Raw genomic sequence first — 18,104 nt, 5'->3', positions numbered from 1 at the left:
CGTCCGGGCGCTGAGTGCGCACACTCGCAAGCAGTGGGGGATGCCGTCGTCCAACATCGCATGCTGGAAGGAAGGAGAGCTCCCGCGAGAGCGAAAGCGAGAGCTGAAACCCCGTGCGGTGGCAAAAAATGGCGACAACAAAACTTTAATAAGTTTTCGCTGGCTTTTGAAACTTTTAGTACGATTTTCGTCGTCAACGGGGTTATCACGCGCTGCTTTCGGCTTTCCGGCGTCTATCTCGGACCGTTCGCATGCTACGGGAGAAGCCAAGCGCTCGTAAGGGCTAGATTAGGGTGACGTTGTGCTTTTGGGGTTCGTGTCTTGGTGGTTGATTGAAGTCTCTTCGAGAGAAACGACGTACGGTGCAAATTGAAACAGTTCAAATGAATTCAAACGTTTTTTGTTAATAGTTTTTAGTGTGCAGTGAGAATGTCTACGCAGTCTTCTATCTAACATTCTATCAAAGTGTTCATAATCGCATATCAAACGTGCAAAAGAGTGACCATGTGCTTAATGACGGTTGATTGTATCGTGCTGTGACACAACGCGTATGCCTGTCTTGCGACGTGATAATGAAGTTCAGCTAACGTACTGCGAACGATGATTTCTTGCCGATTGTCTCGCTTCCGGCGGAAAAGAACAAAACGAGCGCCAACATTCTCATTAGTCATCCGACGCAATGGAACAATGCAGCACGTCAGCGTTCGTGTGGGTCGCAGGCGTTCAAATGACAATTGATTGCGTTGTGATCCACGATGCGTGCGTGTGGAGTGAGGAATGTGTGACCGTGTGGGATTTTTCGTACACTACTGACCTCTCCGGTTTATGTGCAACTGTTCTGTGCCCAGATAAGGCACGGTGGCCATCCATCCGACGTTGACAATTGTGCGTGTGCTGTTTACTTGTTCGGAGTTGAAAAAACAAAACAAAATACGCCATAAAAGAATCAACTGTTCTGCTTCATTCAGTGCAAAGATCGGTCTGTGTCCTCAGCTTTGAAGTGTTTACAGGCAAACGACTCTGTCACGCAGATTTATTCGCACCTCTCCTGCAGTGCAGATTCGCTCCAGTATTCGAGGCCGGTCACTCGGTTCGGATCCAGGAAGATCAGCGAGTGGGGGTCAAAGTGATTGCTATGAATTATACATTCACCCGTGCACCGTGCTTTTGGCCAGGACGTCGCTGCCGTACTTCCTGTATCTTCCATTGCGGAAAACCGGTTACTAGCGGAGAGCTAATCACAAGTCGGCAGATTCCTACGGCGATGGCAAACAATCCTAGGGTCGAGGACGCCTCATCGCGTCCTCCAATTCATGTCCATGTCCGGGGCTCCTTGCACACCCGGAGGAGATGGACGATTGCCAATTGCGAGCTAGCCTTGAATCAAAATAATGACCGAGAACAGAATGCTCGGTTGACCATCCCCGTTTTTACAGCGATCGTGTGTCGTTCTGGGGTTGTCGCTTTGTGGTGAGCTTCTTGGACAAAGAATCTAGAACGGCTTTGGTGCCGCCGGGGGTGCAGGTGATGCGATACGGAAGAGTCGTATAGCCGGTTTCTGGGTGCCTCGCTTTATCCTACTAGCGATCGACTTAAGCCTCCAAGATCTAGTTTTTTTTTGTTTCTTAAAAAGTGGGGACAAAATGGAAGTGGAAATGAGATGTCTACGAGAAGGTTTCGTTACGTCAATGGTAGATCGAACTGAAATGGAAAGTAGATGGTATTAAGATGCAAAGCCGTAGAATGTGGCGATCTAGTGAAGCGTGGTCGATCATTTTTCCCTGTAGGCTGTGAATTAATTTAAAGCAGTAGTACTCTCCTTTTCCATCGCAGCCTATGGCAGAGCGCTGCTGGAACTAGAATATGGTGATTATAAATGACAGGTATTGCTTTGAGAGCTGAAAGCTTTATGGAGTGTTAGCTTTTTTACTGCCTAATTGACAACGTTATTAGAAAACCGACCCGTGTGGGATAGTTAATCATAAACGTTGCTACTGAATTTAAAAGAAGGTTTTATTAATAATATTCAAAACATATTTCAGCGATAGCTTGTTTTATGAATTTTTGTATTTTTTGCCCACTTTTAGACTTTTTTGAACAACTTATACACTACCTAAGTTAGTAGGATGTATGAATGGTTTGCCTCCCAATTTTAATACAGGTGTTATGAATATTGTTGGTCAATCGTTCTGAAAAAGTCAAAAAAGTTCTAAATTTTACATATTATCATTAAAAACTTAAAAAGCTCAAAAAGTAAAAAGCTCAAAATTTTACATATTTCCATTAAAAACTCAAAAATCCATAAAATATATTAACAATACTGTTATTTAATTTTTGTTGTAATTATTAGAATATTACATAATATTACCATAGTAATATAATTTCTAAGTGTATCCTTCAAAAGAATTTACAATGTTATAGAAAATTTTGACTAATATGAAATTTTGAATCGCATTGTTGTCGTCAAACCTTCTCCATGATCAAACCTTTTCTATAAATTTGTATGCATTAGAATTAAAAAAGCATATTTTCAATCTTTTTCGTCTTATCTAATAAACCATCAATAGCTTATGTTACATCAATGCGTGGGGCATTCCGAACAAAAGGCTTCAACTATATCTTTGCAAAAAGCTGAAGGTTTTCACAGACGGATCGTAGTGCCCAAAAACATTGGCACAGTGTCATGAAGTGAAGCTCATTACAATAATTACTCCACAATTAGCGATTCGCCGCACAAACACACACTCAAATCGTACCATCGCTCGACACGACGCCTATCGGGCTGCGTTGTTGTCGCATCCAGCCCACTGCCCGACTGACCCGGTCTGCGGACCGACCCGTACCCGAACGCTCAGGTTGTTTATCATGCAAACAGCTTCCAGCCTATCGGTGCTCCATTATCGGGCGGCGCAAACGGGCCAAGCAAGCAAAGCGATTTGTTCGTGGTATCCCGCCGGCGGCCTGCACCTATGGTGCGTATGGTTGCGCTTGCGTCGTCGTTCGAGTTTTTCCCGATCCCTTTCCCCTCCGGCTGGCAAGCAGCTCTGACGCAAGCGCCACGGACGTGTAGGACGCATCGACCTGCTAGTGTGACTTTTTTTTCCTTCTCTATTCCACTACCCTGCTCGATTGAAGCTCCTCCTGCACCGCGCTTTCTATGCGCTTGGGTTGGTTTTTATGCAAATCCTTTGCCCGATATCGAATTAAAATTCACATGCCGGCACGGTATCGATGCTGCTGCAATCCCCCAAACCAGAATGTGCACACACGCGCACACATTCAGCCACACGTTTGTCGATAATTTACGAGAGTGTAGCGACGGTTTCTTCTATTTATTGCGTTAAACCATGCTCGCACTATCCCTCCCCTTTGTCGGTCTCATGGTGTCTCGCCAATGCCACCCCGCCATTGATGTTCGGCTTTCGTTTGAGGCCAATTTTGCAGTCAAACAAAACTCACCCATTGCCGAAGGAAAAGCAAACACTTTCGAGTTGCACCGACGCGGGGCCAGCGCCCGGGTCACAGCGCGTTCCGTCACTGGGCGCGTCGCGTCGGGCGATACGATTGCACAAGCACGGGACAGTTGGAGGGCAAATGAAAGAGCGATGGGGGAAGGGGGTTGACTTATTTCCAGCCACGGACAGGCGATCGGCGATCCGCGAGCAGTTGACCGGCAGCTGCTGTCGAATGCATTGATACGGGCTAGGAGGGAAAAGTAGGCAAGCAATGGTTTGAATTTGTTTTACTCCTTATCGATACAGCTGTGAATAATTTATGTTATGTAGGATTTTCAAGATAAGATTTGTTAAATATTGATTATGTGGTGAAAAATAAGGAAACGTCAATTTGATTTAAACATTAATTGTGAATATCTTTTCTAGTGTACCGTAGCTGTTGTAGCAATGACGTTCAATTGTAGTTTCCTGTAGTCCTATTTAGTGCAATCTGCTTTTAAATAGTCAGTCATAACAAATATTAATATTTTCTAATTCAGTTCACTTGACTTTGGGAGTCAGTTTTAATGCTTTATAATTAAGTTATTAAAAATTAAAATACAAATATTAAAATCCCTCCATGAACTACAACCGAATTGCACCATTAATTAAGCATTACTTTTGCCAATAAACAACACTCATGCTAACAGCTGATAACGTCAATATCCAATTAACATTGTGACGCTGCGAGCAAACACTTACTCACTTTCTTCAATCCTATCCAGTCACACACCACCTCTTGCCTTCCTCCTTCCTGTGACTTTCAATTTCAATGCAAAAAACGGCACCATTTCGTTTACGAAATCACACACTATCAGCCTCGTAAGAGCCCTTTTAAAGCTCGTCCCCTGAAGGAACCCAAACCGAGGTGGCCGAAGAAAGCATTCTGCATAAACGTTTCGTCCAACGTTCGGGGTGGGGATCGATGCGTTACATGCACACGCCAAGCCGTACCGCGGACCGTGCACATAAAGCTCGCACGAAAGAACATAAAAGAAAGCGGCTGATCGAGCGGGCGGCTGGTAGGTGGCGCATATTTCTTCGCCATTTCCATGCATAATTTATTACGTGCACCAACCCCCGCCCCCGGCACGGCGGTGTAAGGAATTGTGTGGAGAAAAGGGTTCGTTTCATGTTTTGGAGGTTTTTGAATAAGTCTGTATTTTCGACGTTGGTGTGTTGTCGTATTTTGCATCGGTGGAGCATTGTTTGCACGGTAGCCTTTATTTTTCGTCTGCGGGACATGCAGTTCCTTTTATGAATTGCACGTGACTTTCGTGTGTTTTGTTTTGTTTGCCGGCAAATAAAATAACATACTTCAATGGCACGGCAAGCACGATTAAGGCGCGAGTGGAATGAATGGTCATTGAATAAGATGGAGTGAAAATGTTTGCCAAGTGACAATAAAAACGCAAAATAAACGATTGCATGCATTAAAGTGGAACGATTTATACCATAATGAATGTGTATAAAGCATGATGAGTGTTATATAACTTTGAATTATTTCCAGTAACGAAAGAAGCAGCACTCAACGATCGTTTAAAAATAAAAAGTCAAAATTGTTAGTGATTTATCGCATCAGCAACAGCCCTCAACTCGTTCCAGCAAGCATACAACACACACACACCATGCGGCGGAATCATCATTTTTGGGTGGTAAGTTCTATCCTAACAGCACAATCAGCACATTAACACAGCGCATGTCATAACTGTTATTGATGTTACATCTTTCCTCCTACAATCGCATTGTGAAGTGCACGGCAGAGCAACGCGTTTTTTCCGTATCCTACAGCTCGAATCGAATAATCCGCTAAATAAAGGCTTCATAACTCGCAGTTGCACGACGCAGCATGCAAATTGCTATTTAGTTCCAATGGAATGCAAACCGTGCGATTTGCGAATCGCCCGTCCGAGCGGAGGGTCCGTAATCTGCCGTCGTAATAATTCTATCGAAACGAAGCGAAGCATCAAATCATGCGTTCCGCAGCAAATGGGTAGACTGCTCCTCCACCTGACGTAACGTGTAGCAAAATGCGCCGTCGAGTTCGAGGAGCTCTCACGGCAAACACACACACACACACTTTCCGGAACAACATGAAGTGTTAGAGCGTTTGGTCGAGACAGTCAGCGGTTGAACGTACAGCGTTCGTTCTCACCTGTATGATTACAAGTGCCGATTGTTTCATTAAGTAGCTTGTGTTTACCGTCATACGTCAGCGGGCCTGGAAGTGGTTGCCGTTGGTGCGCATCGAGTTGAAGTCAATCTTTTATTGCCTTTCAAGTGTGCCGTTTTTTTTATTTCCAAGTAGTTTCACTACACATCGCTACATCGGTGAGTCATAGAGGCGATAAACAGTGGGTTGGAAAACTGCCATTTTTCCCCTCTCTTTACCGTAGCGGCTTGTGTGGGACATTAAAATGCGTCTTTTTCATTTTTTGTCTAAAGCATCTTTATTGCTCCACCATAAACACTGCTCCCTTCACAGCTTCAACGTGAGAGGTTCGTCGCTTGTGTCCTCGCTTAAATCACGAGCTCTCTTCCGTGTCGATGCTCATCTTCAAGGTGGAACTGCGCGGAAGCCAAACACAACGGCTCGAGTCAGCATAAAACTCATCCCCACACACCGGACGGAAGAAGAATCTGCAATGGATGTGATCATCCGCCGTCGGTTTGTCAAGAGCAAACCGGTTCACACTCTCTCAAACACACGACGGTTTCGACAGTTAATTGAGCCAGCGCTCGATCGTTTACGGTTCCGTTTCAACACGAACTGTTGACGGCGTTGACCTTGATCTTGAACCGCGACTTAGGTCGAGTCGTGAGCGTGTCTGATGCAGTTCTGTAATGTGTCTCTCTGCTGTTGCTTCGTGTGTGTGTGTGTGCGTCCGTGTGGGTGTAATAAATTAAACAAAATTTGATCCTAGCTCGTTACATTACACGGAAAACCCCAGCACGTGCACTTACGAAACAAAAATAAATTATATTCATTATGAGCTAATTAAACCGCAAAGCCCACACATATCGCTTCAAACCAGTCGCTACATTAGCAGCTGGAGTACTACGCTCTTTATCACGATCGAAAAAAAAATGCAACCAACTCTGCCCGCTATAAACCTGATGAAGATAATAACAACAATGTTGCTATAGACCCTCTCAAATGCTCGGTCAGCTTTTAAGTCGGCGCACAAGCTACTTCATTGATCGTTAAACACACCCAGCTCGGGTTGGCGTGCCGTTAATGTACCCCACCTACCTCCGCCAGTTATTAGAAGGTGTGATGCGTGCGGTGCAAAATGTTTGCTCTCAATTATGATAATGATTCGGGGGACCTGCGAAACGACACCAGATGACGTTTGATTGATCGAAGAAAAAAAAAGAAAAGCAAATTTGCACCACACTTTGGTCAGTTCGGCATGCAAAAACCGGACCGTCATGAGAAGGTGTGTCGAATGGTCAGCATCGATTGAGTTTGTGCTGAGTCTGAAAAGGTCACACACAAATATTGATTACTGTCGCTTGATTAAATTGTGCGATCGAAGTGATGCAATTGTGCCATGATTGCTCGAGCAGCATCCATTTCGCACCTTGTGCCATTACCATTACGTGGTGTTTTCTTTTATTACTAGCACACTATCTACCTAGAAGATCCATTTAGATTAGCAACCTGGCGAGAGGGTATTGGCTTACGCTAATGTTTTGACATTTTAAGATGAAGATATACATGGTTTGGGACATGATTTAAATTCATTTTTATTGCACCTTTGATTGGGCGTCTGGCTCTACAACACTTTGTCATAACTATTCCACTTTTGAGACCTCCCAATCACAATCTTTAATTACATTCGCGTGCCAGCAGCACCATACACACACGCATCTTTCGATCCTTTCTAATCGTACCGCTAGCCGCACATAAAAAGGATCGCTGGGGGCGGCATCGTTATGTTTGGGTGGGTCTACCATGATCAATAACGCCCGCCAGCTTCTCCCAGATTTATTGCCCGGCTTGCAAAACGGTAGCCGACCGAGGCGTGTTTGTGTGCAAAGCAACCGATAGTGACGCCGGTGGTGATCCTGTGAACGATTTATGATCTACGCGCGAAGGAGGTGAACTGTTGCTCGCGGGCACAATCGAACCGATCGATCCGACCGGAAAATGACGATCCGTGTGAAATCGCTATGCGGGCTAAAGGGAGTGGAATGTGAACTACTTTTGCGATGTGTTGTATTTCCAACTGATCTGTAGTGTTGTATGTTGTGGAACTAACATGCCTAGAAATTAAGGTAAAGCTTTTGGAGGCTTTGACGTACAGCGAGTTCCTGCAAACGACGCTCCATGTTCATGTCCATGTCGATGAGCTCGTGCCTCCCATTAGTCGTGTATTTAATTAATTGCCTGTTCGACCTACAACACTTCGCACGCCAAACACAACGACAACTGCACTGTCATAGCCCGATCGAACCTTGATAGCGTGATTGTGGGCCCCGTGCCGCGCAGCATCCACCGATACATTGACAGTCCATCTATGCACTGTCGGAGGCTTGATGCAACGAGATAATTGAATAAGCGAAAATTGGACCCCTCAATCCTGAACACTGAAGCGGCTCAAAAAAGGCTTCCCCAATGACGGGGCTGCGTCCGCTGCGGAGAACCTAATTCCTGCGTCAAACATTCTTGAGCGTTGTAAGCGTAACAATCCTTTCATGGGCAATCAAGTCACAGCCAAAAGGCAGGAGGTGTGTTTCTCTCTTTTTATTTCGCTTGATATTAGCCACATGCCAAGGCGGGTGGGCGACGTTAGTGTATTTTTTGCTCGTGGGCTTAGATTGATGAACAGTGACGGGATATGTATGTACAAACCACAGAATGACGAATGAATTCTCTTCCGACAGAGTAATGCAAACATGAGTAACCGCATTTTACGGACAGCGTTTGATAGAACAATGTTGCTGGGTTGGACATTGATTAAACGAATGAATAGAAAAGCAGGCTTTTAGAATTCAATCGCAGTAATTGAAACGCATTCATCGCAAATTTTGACATCGATTTGAGAATGGCAAACGTAGGAGTGATTAATTTAAAATTGGATAAAAAGAATCAATCTTCATTTAAAAAAAAAATGTAATGGATTATTTCTATACATCTGCCAACCAATAAACTCGTTCTATAGTCAAGCCTTTTCTTTCTGTCTTATTCAGTCTCCCCAAACGATTGCATAACATTCTCTTGCACACTTGCCACCCTTAGTGCGACAAGTTTCTATCAAATCAAAATTGGCTAAGCGTTCGTTTGCAATGACTTTATCTCGGCCCGGCCTGCTTGAAGTGCGAGAATAAGCAAAACCTCACCCCTTTTTGAGCCACAGATAATCGGACTGTCAATTTCTCGAAGCAAAAAAAAAACAGAACCCTTAATCACCTCCTTCAACTTGGCAAGCAGAACCGATTATCCTGCCGCAACGCAACCAATCAAGTAGAGAAAACGGGAATTTTATTAGATCGTACTTTCACAAATCGCTCGCCATCAATTGAGCCGTCAGCTCGCGGTCCCATGCGTATGGACAACGTGTGTGGGACAGCGTTCTACGCGCGCGCGCTTGCCGGGCTGCGAATCATCATCGTCGTACGTAGAGACGTCATGTTTCCTAAATTGTTTGGTGGACGGTTCCCGTGCACGGCACTGAACTGGAGCAGCGCTCGCCTAAAAACCAATTTTCCCAGCCCACAGTCGCTGAAATATTAATTGACCCTTACGCAACGGTTTCGGAGTTTGTCTGCAAGTCGGCCGTTACGCCGTTTCCTTCGCCTGCACGGCAATGGAGAGGGCACACCAAACGCTCTCCACACCAGCTATCGCATTACCATCTGAGTGTCTGTGCTTGTGCTGATAAAAATCAAACCCTTCCCTTTCGCCGAAACATTCCACCGGGTACATGCACATACATGCACGTATGGTGGCACACTTCGGTACGCTTCATTAGAAAGAACCCCTGTACCCTTTGCACCGCACTACGCTGCTAGGAGGAATTATCGCACACGAATTATTGCTGGAAGAGTAGAAGACGCCCGTGGATGGAGCAGCTCGACGGCGCACACTTCGACGGGACGCGACCGACAATCAAAGATCCATTAATCAATCGCTCAAACATTTCAATTTTGCCATGCTTTTGTGGTTCGTTTGCGTTGCGTTACTCACTCCCATGTCCCGGAGACATACAGTTGGGAGAACTTGATCCCATAAAAGGAACATCGATCGTTCCGTTCCCTGCTCGGGCTGAATGTGGATACAGCAGAACAATTACTCGTTTTTCGTGTCATCGTTACTGGAGCATGCGGATCAATCACAAACGCTCGCGGCTTATGAGTGGGTCGGACTCCAGGGTGGAAAAGATTATGTAAAAATGCCACCAACAAGCTCATAACAAACACACAAAACCGTTTGCACAGACTGCTGCCAGCAACGTGAGATCGTGCAGATTGGAGACTTTTGGAGGAGCAAAACGGAAAATAATTTGCCCCAAGTTCGTGGTTGATGCTGGGAATTCGTTTCATGGGTAGCAGTTTCGACGATCGCGAGGCGTGTTTTGGACGCGGCTCTTCAGCTGTTGTTGTATTGTGTGGTAAATGATGAGCATTATTCAATTATTGTGGACTTACATCCAACCAACAATCGCCAAGAAATTAGATTAACAATTCCCGTTCATCACGAACATCGCTTACGCCTTATGATTTATCGCCACCTCTGATTGCAGTGCCGTGGCTCTTTCGAGCACAAACTGGAGCCGTATCGGTGGGGAAAGGAAACTATTTATTGAGCAGGGAAAAAGATACACTTTTCTGAGATCGATTCCACGGACCGGCAACGGGACCCGCCTGACCCACGATTACACTCACTCCAGGTGCTGATTACTGTAGCTGTAGCCGTGCTCTCCGTGGCTCTCGGCCAGGTACTCCGGTTCCTGGCTGTACGACTGCACGTGGCCACCAGCGGCGTGGTGGATGTGCTTGACGTGTGCCTCGAACCCGTGCAGCTTGTCCGCCCGGTACACCACGACGCGCTCCGACCCGTCCGGTTCGTACAGCGAGTACACGCCCTTCACCACATCTCCGTCGCGCTCCTCCCAGTGGCTCTTCTGGTCGCCCGTGTGCGGATCCTTCACACCGTACTCGAACTTGTACTTTGGGTACGCGTAATAATCGTGCGGCTCGTGGTGCTCAAAATCCTGCGCAATCTTTGGCACGATCTGCTCGTGCTGCTCACTGGACGCTTCCACCTCGGCGGACGGTTCCACCGCCCAGGACGCTTGAAGGGTCAGCAACAGACACGCGCCGATCAATAGCTGGAATCATAAGCAATAACACAGAACTGTGGTCACAATGGGCACGGGGAGAGCACAGCTTGTGGTTTAAAATCATAGTTCTTACGCACTTGCTTCATGTTGCTTTGGTTTCACTCGCTTTCTTCGCCCACACAATTCACTTTCGCTTGGGATCCGCACTGAACTGACACCTGTGCACAACTGCTGCTCTTCAAACAGCGTTTGAACGGTTTTATATAAAAACCTATAAACACGCACAATGCTCTGCCGGAGCAGCACATTAGGGCTGGCTCGTTGGAACGTTAAGGGAGGATTTTTCTGTAATTTCTATTTGCAATCAAAATAAGGCGCGTATGGTGCGAAATGCGTTTCGTCGGTGGCATCAGAGCAAGCAAAAAACCAAACCGACCCACCAATCACATTAACTTGCATGAAGAAATGCACACATTCTCATTTGTTTGTCGGGGGGTGCTAATGGTAAAATATGCCACTTTTTTACCTTTGGTTATGCACTTGTAGGTGCCGGCGCTGCCGCATGCCAAAATAGTGCAACGAAGGGGAATTTGCTTCCAATTTGCGCACCACAGGAAACGGTATTTGACCGATGTTTGAATGGCAGTGCAATGGTTACGGTACGGAGAGTGTTCGCCAGGAAGTGCATTGGATTTGTGTTGTAGGCCATGGGCTCTTAGAACAAAGATTACGATACACTTATTCAAAAAAATCTTGCAATAAGTTATACCAAGTTCAAGTGGAGAAGAATACATCTTAATAGCAATCGTTCTTGTGAAAGCTCGCCCATAACTCCCATAAGTGATGTAATAATGCTGTTGCTCCAACAGTTTAAGTTTGATAAAAAAGTGTATATTCAATAGGTTTTTGCTGAAAACCTCGCACTCACTCAATCAAAACACCTCTTACCAGTATCGCTAATTGCGTTTCATTATTATGATCTCCTGCGTCACTCAAGTGTGATGGATTCCTATGGAAATGTCCATTTAAAATAGTCTTGATCGTAGGTAAACCCTAGCCCTCTCGGTGTCTGGCTTGCACCTAGCTTCCTATCATCACTCAAACATGCATTTAAAGCCGGCAGACAACTTTCTGCCTACACAACTCATTATCTGAGTATGACTCCTTGTATCAGCTTACCTCTGTCTCTTTCGTCTCGTTTGGCTAACTATTTGTAGATTATATTAAGATTCAAATAGCTTCCCAATGACATATCATTAGCAGTCGCGTTATCATGTAATGCTCACTCCCCCACTTGGTCCTCCTGGTAGCAATCCCAGACCAGCACTCCACGACTTGCGCAATGCTGACATTAAATATGGGCGTTACGGCGTAATTGATAAAACTCGCTCGTCAGTCTGCACCCCACGCGTGCTTGCAGTTTTTCTTTGCCGTCTGCATTTCTCCTCGGTACAGTGGCCGAGCCACGGTAATGGCTAGACGGGTTCGAATCGACACTTGATCCGGTGTATAATGCCGAGCAAGAAAAAATACACATCATACCTGTCCACCCGGTTCCAGACGCTGCACGTAAACACGGGGAAATTAATTATTATACGTTTTAATAACAACACTTCAGCGTTGGCTCGTAATTGATTGATGACTTATCACCAAACCGTCACTAGCGAGCTGAAGACAGCGAAGGAGAGTGGAGTCTCATTTAGCTACTTAGCTAAGGCTACACCTTCTATCCCTATCCTTGCGTAAGATGCGAGCTTCGATCATAACTGGGTTAAACAGAAGCGATAATCATCATTAAGATATTATCGTATAATTTCTTCATCGATCCTCAGCGGCATTAAATTGCGACATCCATTCCATACACGGGATGGGCCACACTATGGCCAACCGGTGCTCGCTAGGGGATTGGACGCAAGGCTTTCTATGGGGTTTGAGCTCAAAAAACAAAAAACAAACCACTCTTGAATGATGACCATCATCCTCCAAACTGCTCCACACAAATTAAGATGCTGCAGATTGTGATAAATGGTTCGCCGCTTGAGGCATTTAAGTTACTCTCCCCCGGGACGATTATTGACCCACCGTGAGAGAGTTTGAGGCCCGGCGGAGTCTATTTTAGTGTCGGCTTTCCTTTCGTGGTATGTTTGTTCACGAGCATGGCCGCTTGTGCGGTACTTTCGGTAAAGGTCATGCGACAGAAATAGACTTCACGAAAGTGATACGTGATCATTTATCATCGGTGCACTTTGAGGGAAGGGTGCCTATTGGTTGGGTTTCATAGCTCGAAACGGTTTAGGAATAGAGTTATAGATAAACGCGAATATTAATGACAGCTTTATTGGAAGGAAATTGTTACCATTACACCATGACACATCACTTTCAATGTATGTTTAAATTTTTAATATTTATCTTTCGCTCTATTTTTTCCAGAAAACGGAACCGACTGCCTTGGTTCTACTGGCCGTGGCGATAAGTGTGTCTGCGATACGGGTAGATTGGAATACAAACACTGGGCCAATAGTGCCCCCAACCAGCACACCAGCACCCGTTCCTCAGCCACCATTCCGTGAGCCTGCTCCAGTTTGGGAAGATCAATCCGATGACATCCCGAATCCTAACCCCTACAGGTAAGCTCTTCGCCGTAACTCATGGCCTTTCAATATTGCAGTTTTCACAAAACATTACTCCATCCAATACACAATTAAGGTACATTCTACCACCACCATCGCGCCACAAGTACAATGACATTACCCTGGAGCAGCGCAAACAGTCCCAACAGCAGCAGCAACAGCAGCATCAGTCTCGGAATGGAAATGCTCTAACCGTCCCGCCAGCAAATCCAACCCAAACTCTCTCAACGGCTGCCCCGACCGGCCAGATCATTGATAAGCCACAGGCCCACCAACAACCCCTAGCTTCCGGTGTTAACAACGCAGCCCCAGCGAACAGTCAGCAACCGCAACAACAACAGCAACCCCAGCAGGTCGTGCCAAGTCTTGCGGTACAGTACGTGCCCAACAAAGGTCTCAAGTATTATGCCGTCGTACCGAAGCACACGGAAGTGTCGTATGCAGCGGCCAAGCAAGCGCTGCTCGCTACCAACGATCTCTACGACCAGCAGCTTGCCCAGAGCAAGTACGATAAGTACGATAAGCTCAACGGAAAGTACAATCCCAAGCTGAAGAAGTACAAGGCCTACGAGAAGGTTAAATACATGCCGTACATTGTGGTAAGTGCAAGCGTGTGATGTAGTGTGTGTGTGTTTTTTTTTAACAAATGAAGCCTAAGTTTACCGTGTCTCATGATTAATCCTCGTATCTCTAATTTAATGAATTCATATACGCTGCTTTTGGTTGCATTTATTCAGCACTCACGTGAGGTTCGTGCCTTGCGGTTGCACTTAAGTCTTTTGTCATCGTAATTTCGCTATTCCAAGAACAAACGCTTGCGCTTTGTGACAAATACTTTCCGTTTTTGTCTTTTTTATACGCTAATCCGTCCTTTCTTTTCTGCTTTCAAAATGTTTTATGCTATTGAAATCGTGGGTTGGTAAGTTTGACTGTAATGCTTGAGAAAGTTCGCTTATCTAGGCGACACGGAGTTGTGTTTTTTTCTTCATCCCCTCGACAGGGGTGTTACAGTACCTGTCAATACACTAACCCCGGGACGACAAGTGGCGACAGGCTGGTGTCTTAGAAAGGCTGTGCCTTTATTTTCCGGTGTCAGTTGAATCGTTTTGCTAGCTTATTCACTAGCCACGCTTCGATAGCTCCACATTTGAATGTAACCGATCTCGGGCCGGGCCACTCCTCTCGATATACCTGTATTGCGAAGAAAGTGTAAGCACATACGGTCCGCTCTAGTCGGTCCAGATGTTTTTGCGCCTATGCGCTCATGTTAAAGTTATGTCATCGGGCGACCATGGACGTGGATTGTCGCAGCAGCCTCCGGTGCGACCTCTAGACACACGAGGGCACCGACTCGCACGGTACCGTAACGAACATGCCAACCCTGTGCCCAGACGACGAATCGGCAAGTGGATAATAATAAGGTGCTTCCCTTTCTTCTCGTGGTCTGAGAATCCATGGCTGGACGCTCTTTTTATCGTCTCTTTAAATCCCATTGCGTTTCACTTTCTTCAGACCGGATGCTGCAACGGGTAGTGTACCTAATGAATGACCCCGTAATGAACGCACAGGGCGCTCCCTTTATGCCGATGCCTCCGCAGTAGCACTAAGGGAGCATAATTTCGTGATGTAGTCTGTTTCACCGGCCGGAGGCAAATTAATCAAACACTACCATCAAATGGTGCTGCTAATTAACTTTCCTTACGTGGTGCGGGACCCGATCGTACCCGCCGATAGGATCCGATTGGGACCTTCTATCGAATCACGCGTCCCGATCGACCCGTGACCAAATCGAACTCCCGAAAGCCCTATCGGGTCAAGATTATCGCAGCAGCTACAATTACGTAATTGCAAGCGGACACGGTTAATTTCTTCGCTCGGCGTTGTCGGCACTTTATCTCGTCCACACCCTCTCTCGCTCTGTTCGTTCGTACCCACCCATAATCCCATCGAAAGCCCATCACCTACAATCGATGGCACGCGAATGGAAAGCGTACCGTCGTGAACGGTCCCAATCTCACTGCTTGGGGGTGTGTTGTAACGATCGAGGCGAGCAAAAAAGCCTGGAAACACTTTGCGTTCTTCACGTTGTCACGTGCCGAGATAGAAAATCGGTTTTGTACTGGCTAATGGCCCGGCGGTGGTCTTAAAATAGGGCAAGAACCTGATCAGCCCAGCAAATCGGGAGCGGATGAAAATGTGAAAACAAAATTCAAATACAGCAGCACTTTGGTGTTGTTTTTTCGCTATCTCTCTCTCTCTCTCTCGTTGCTGTCCCTTCTGTTTTAAGTTTTTGGACGCAGCAATTAGCTATGCTCGTGTAACTACAATTGCGCGGCAAATGAAATGTGCTGTTGAAGGTGAAAGGGATTGTTTGAATGCTATGCGTACCAGTCTGTTGATTATTTGGACGTGATTACAATACAAAAGGGCACTGGATTAGCTGTCTGTTACTTTATGAATTTGAACATATTGTCAAAAATCGATCAAAAACGCCTCTAAAGTATCAAAAAGACAGTCATACACATTTTGCCCATTCTTAGCTTATTACATAATTTAGTTCGACTAACCTTTTTGTTTTCATCAACGTTTTAATTGGTAGTTATTCTTTGGTTTCCCTTTTGTATGGGTAATTGTCTCAATTAGGTTGGTAAAATATCTCTCTCTTCCTGTCAACAGTAAACGAACAACTATTTTTCATCTGCAGCTCCCGGTTCCTACAAACTAGGTAATCTGAAAACACGATAAAAAAGATTTCATGCAAAAAGTATCAACAGGAACTCATTGCTCTGTAATGAGCTTAATTTCACGTCATTAAGCAAATTGGTGGTCATTAATTAGCCGTACAGTTCTAGTTGTCAAAATTGAATTTCGACTATGTGCCCCCATTGAATGACATTTTAAGTTTCCAGCTCTCGTCTCCTTCCACCCAGGACAAAGATAAACGCACCATTGACCCCATAATTAAATGGGTCCCCATTTTATGGATTCTATTTTTCCTTCGCTTTTCTGTACAGGTTTTGTAGTTACGCGTTAAAGACAACTGTTTTCACATCTCACCGATATGAGATAATCACGCGTACAAGCACTGTGTAGCTCCATACTAAAAGATAGGTGCCAAAATGCGAAAAACTCTTCCCAAATTGGCACTCCAGATGTACGTGGGGAGTACGTGAAGGATGCCCCATGACGTAACTGACATTTAGGGAGTGGTCTCTTTAGCGTGTACAGCGGTGAACTTTGTGCCGGACGGCAGAAGGCAGAGAAAAGCCGACATAAACGCATTAACATAAATTAAGCCCTACAAAGGCATCTTTTTGTCTCCCTATTTTTACTCATTTCCTGTACCTGGCTCTTGATTCGTTTATGTTTTTGCTAACTCTTATTTTCTTTCTTTTGTTTCTTCACTTACAGTATTACGATGCCACCAAGCAGCAGTACTACTACACCAATGTTCCTTCAAATATGCTCGTAAATAATAGGGTTTAATGGGTCTGAGTGCAGGGAGAGTTAGTAAAAGGCCAAACGCAAACAGAGGAAAAACTAAAACAGCATTAGAGAAAGTGGCTCCATATCATGCGATCAGAAACAAAAAATCCTTTCTTGTTCCCCAATTTTGTTTCCCAAAACAACTAGAGCGAGAAGAGTACCTTTGCTCATGTTGGTAGATGAAGTTTTTGTTACCGATATTTAACTAACCACACGAGACTTTTACTCATAACCTGACTAATGGTTTGAGTTACATCCGGTGGGAATGCTGAATTTTATGAAAAAATAAAATAAACTGGAGCTCTACACTTGTACACAACATGCCATGTTCAACAATTCCATAAAAAAATAGCGAAAACAAAACACAAGTGGCTTAGCACAAACACACAACAACAGGAGCACAGTATGGAAACACGCATTTCATGCATTTAGGGTTAGCGAAAAAATCGAGTACCAGATAGGCGAATAAATGTAAAACCATTTGGAGAAAATTAACGTAAGAAAAGCAACTGGCTGAAGATAGCAACAGCAAAAGAAGTTTGAGGAAAAAAATTAACAGAAAAATGTAAATAATTAAAAATGTAAAATAAAAATAAAAAATACTTAAAAACAAACATCCTTTCATGTCTATTATTTACACAAACAATTCACCAATCCTTCACTAACCTTCCCCTTGTGCCTGTTTCCTTTTACAAAAGCGACGTGTAAAAGGTTTACCCTCTCGGTGAAGTAATTGCTATTCTTCATCAAACTATTCATTAAATCGAGGCATCTCTGCTTAGCACCGCCATCGACAGTGTGCCTTGCACGTGCTAAAAATAACATATGATGAGCCGACAAATCCTAGCACAAAACCGGCAGGTGCCATTACGCGCCAAACGCTCATCTCATCTCATCTCGTTCCGGCGCGCTCAATGTCGAAAAGGGAAAGGTGTCTTCGATTGCGGACACATGTTCTAGCCAGCGTCATGCTGCGCACTGGCAAATGTAAACAACTTCTGTAAAGTGAACGTCGCTGAGATGTTCTTCGGTGTGCGGGATGCCACCGGATTGCTCCACATTCACTTTATGACGAAGATGATGCACCTACGGTATCTGGCACGTGGCACCAAGGGAACATTCGTCCAAATGCACCGAAACGTTCACAAATTTATGCAAAAATAATTGCTTTAGAAAGGTAAACGACCTCCTGGCAAGGGTTTGAC

General features: G+C 45.1%; 2 protein-coding genes and 1 long non-coding RNA gene across 6 annotated transcripts; 2 read left to right on the top strand and 1 right to left on the bottom strand.

Moving 5' to 3' along the window:
- The first annotated feature begins 147 nt into the window (after nucleotides 1-147).
- Nucleotides 148-17,443, top strand: LOC120895157 (tyrosine-protein phosphatase non-receptor type 23). Of its 4 annotated transcripts, none has more exons than XM_040298251.1 (5): nucleotides 148-276; nucleotides 5,005-5,149; nucleotides 13,214-13,410; nucleotides 13,490-14,012; nucleotides 16,825-17,443. In XM_040298251.1, the coding sequence occupies exons 2-5, from the start codon at nucleotides 5,123-5,125 to the stop codon at nucleotides 16,897-16,899; spliced, it is 822 nt and encodes a 273-aa protein (XP_040154185.1). In that variant the 5' UTR covers nucleotides 148-276; nucleotides 5,005-5,122; the 3' UTR covers nucleotides 16,900-17,443. The 4 variants fall into 4 exon arrangements, with proteins under 4 accessions (XP_040154185.1, XP_040154187.1, XP_040154186.1 ...); XM_040298253.1 differs by having other exon boundaries at nucleotides 198-312; XM_040298252.1 differs by having other exon boundaries at nucleotides 234-357.
- On the top strand, nucleotides 5,644-6,497 carry LOC120895159. The gene is made up of 2 exons (XR_005738292.1): nucleotides 5,644-5,825; nucleotides 5,980-6,497. It is a non-coding gene; the product is annotated as an uncharacterized LOC120895159 (long non-coding RNA).
- LOC120895158 (cuticle protein 19-like) lies at nucleotides 10,098-11,031 on the bottom strand. Its single transcript, XM_040298254.1, has 2 exons — nucleotides 10,921-11,031; nucleotides 10,098-10,831 (listed from the first exon to the last, which is right to left on the bottom strand). The coding sequence occupies exons 1-2, from the start codon at nucleotides 10,927-10,929 to the stop codon at nucleotides 10,382-10,384; spliced, it is 459 nt and encodes a 152-aa protein (XP_040154188.1). The 5' UTR covers nucleotides 10,930-11,031; the 3' UTR covers nucleotides 10,098-10,381.
- Nucleotides 17,444-18,104: the final 661 nt, after the last annotated feature.

The sequence above is a fragment of the Anopheles arabiensis genome, chromosome 2 (genome assembly GCF_016920715.1).
Source record: "Anopheles arabiensis isolate DONGOLA chromosome 2, AaraD3, whole genome shotgun sequence".
NCBI lineage: Eukaryota > Metazoa > Arthropoda > Insecta > Diptera > Culicidae > Anopheles > Anopheles arabiensis.
This window is presented reverse-complemented; position numbering and strand designations above follow the sequence as displayed.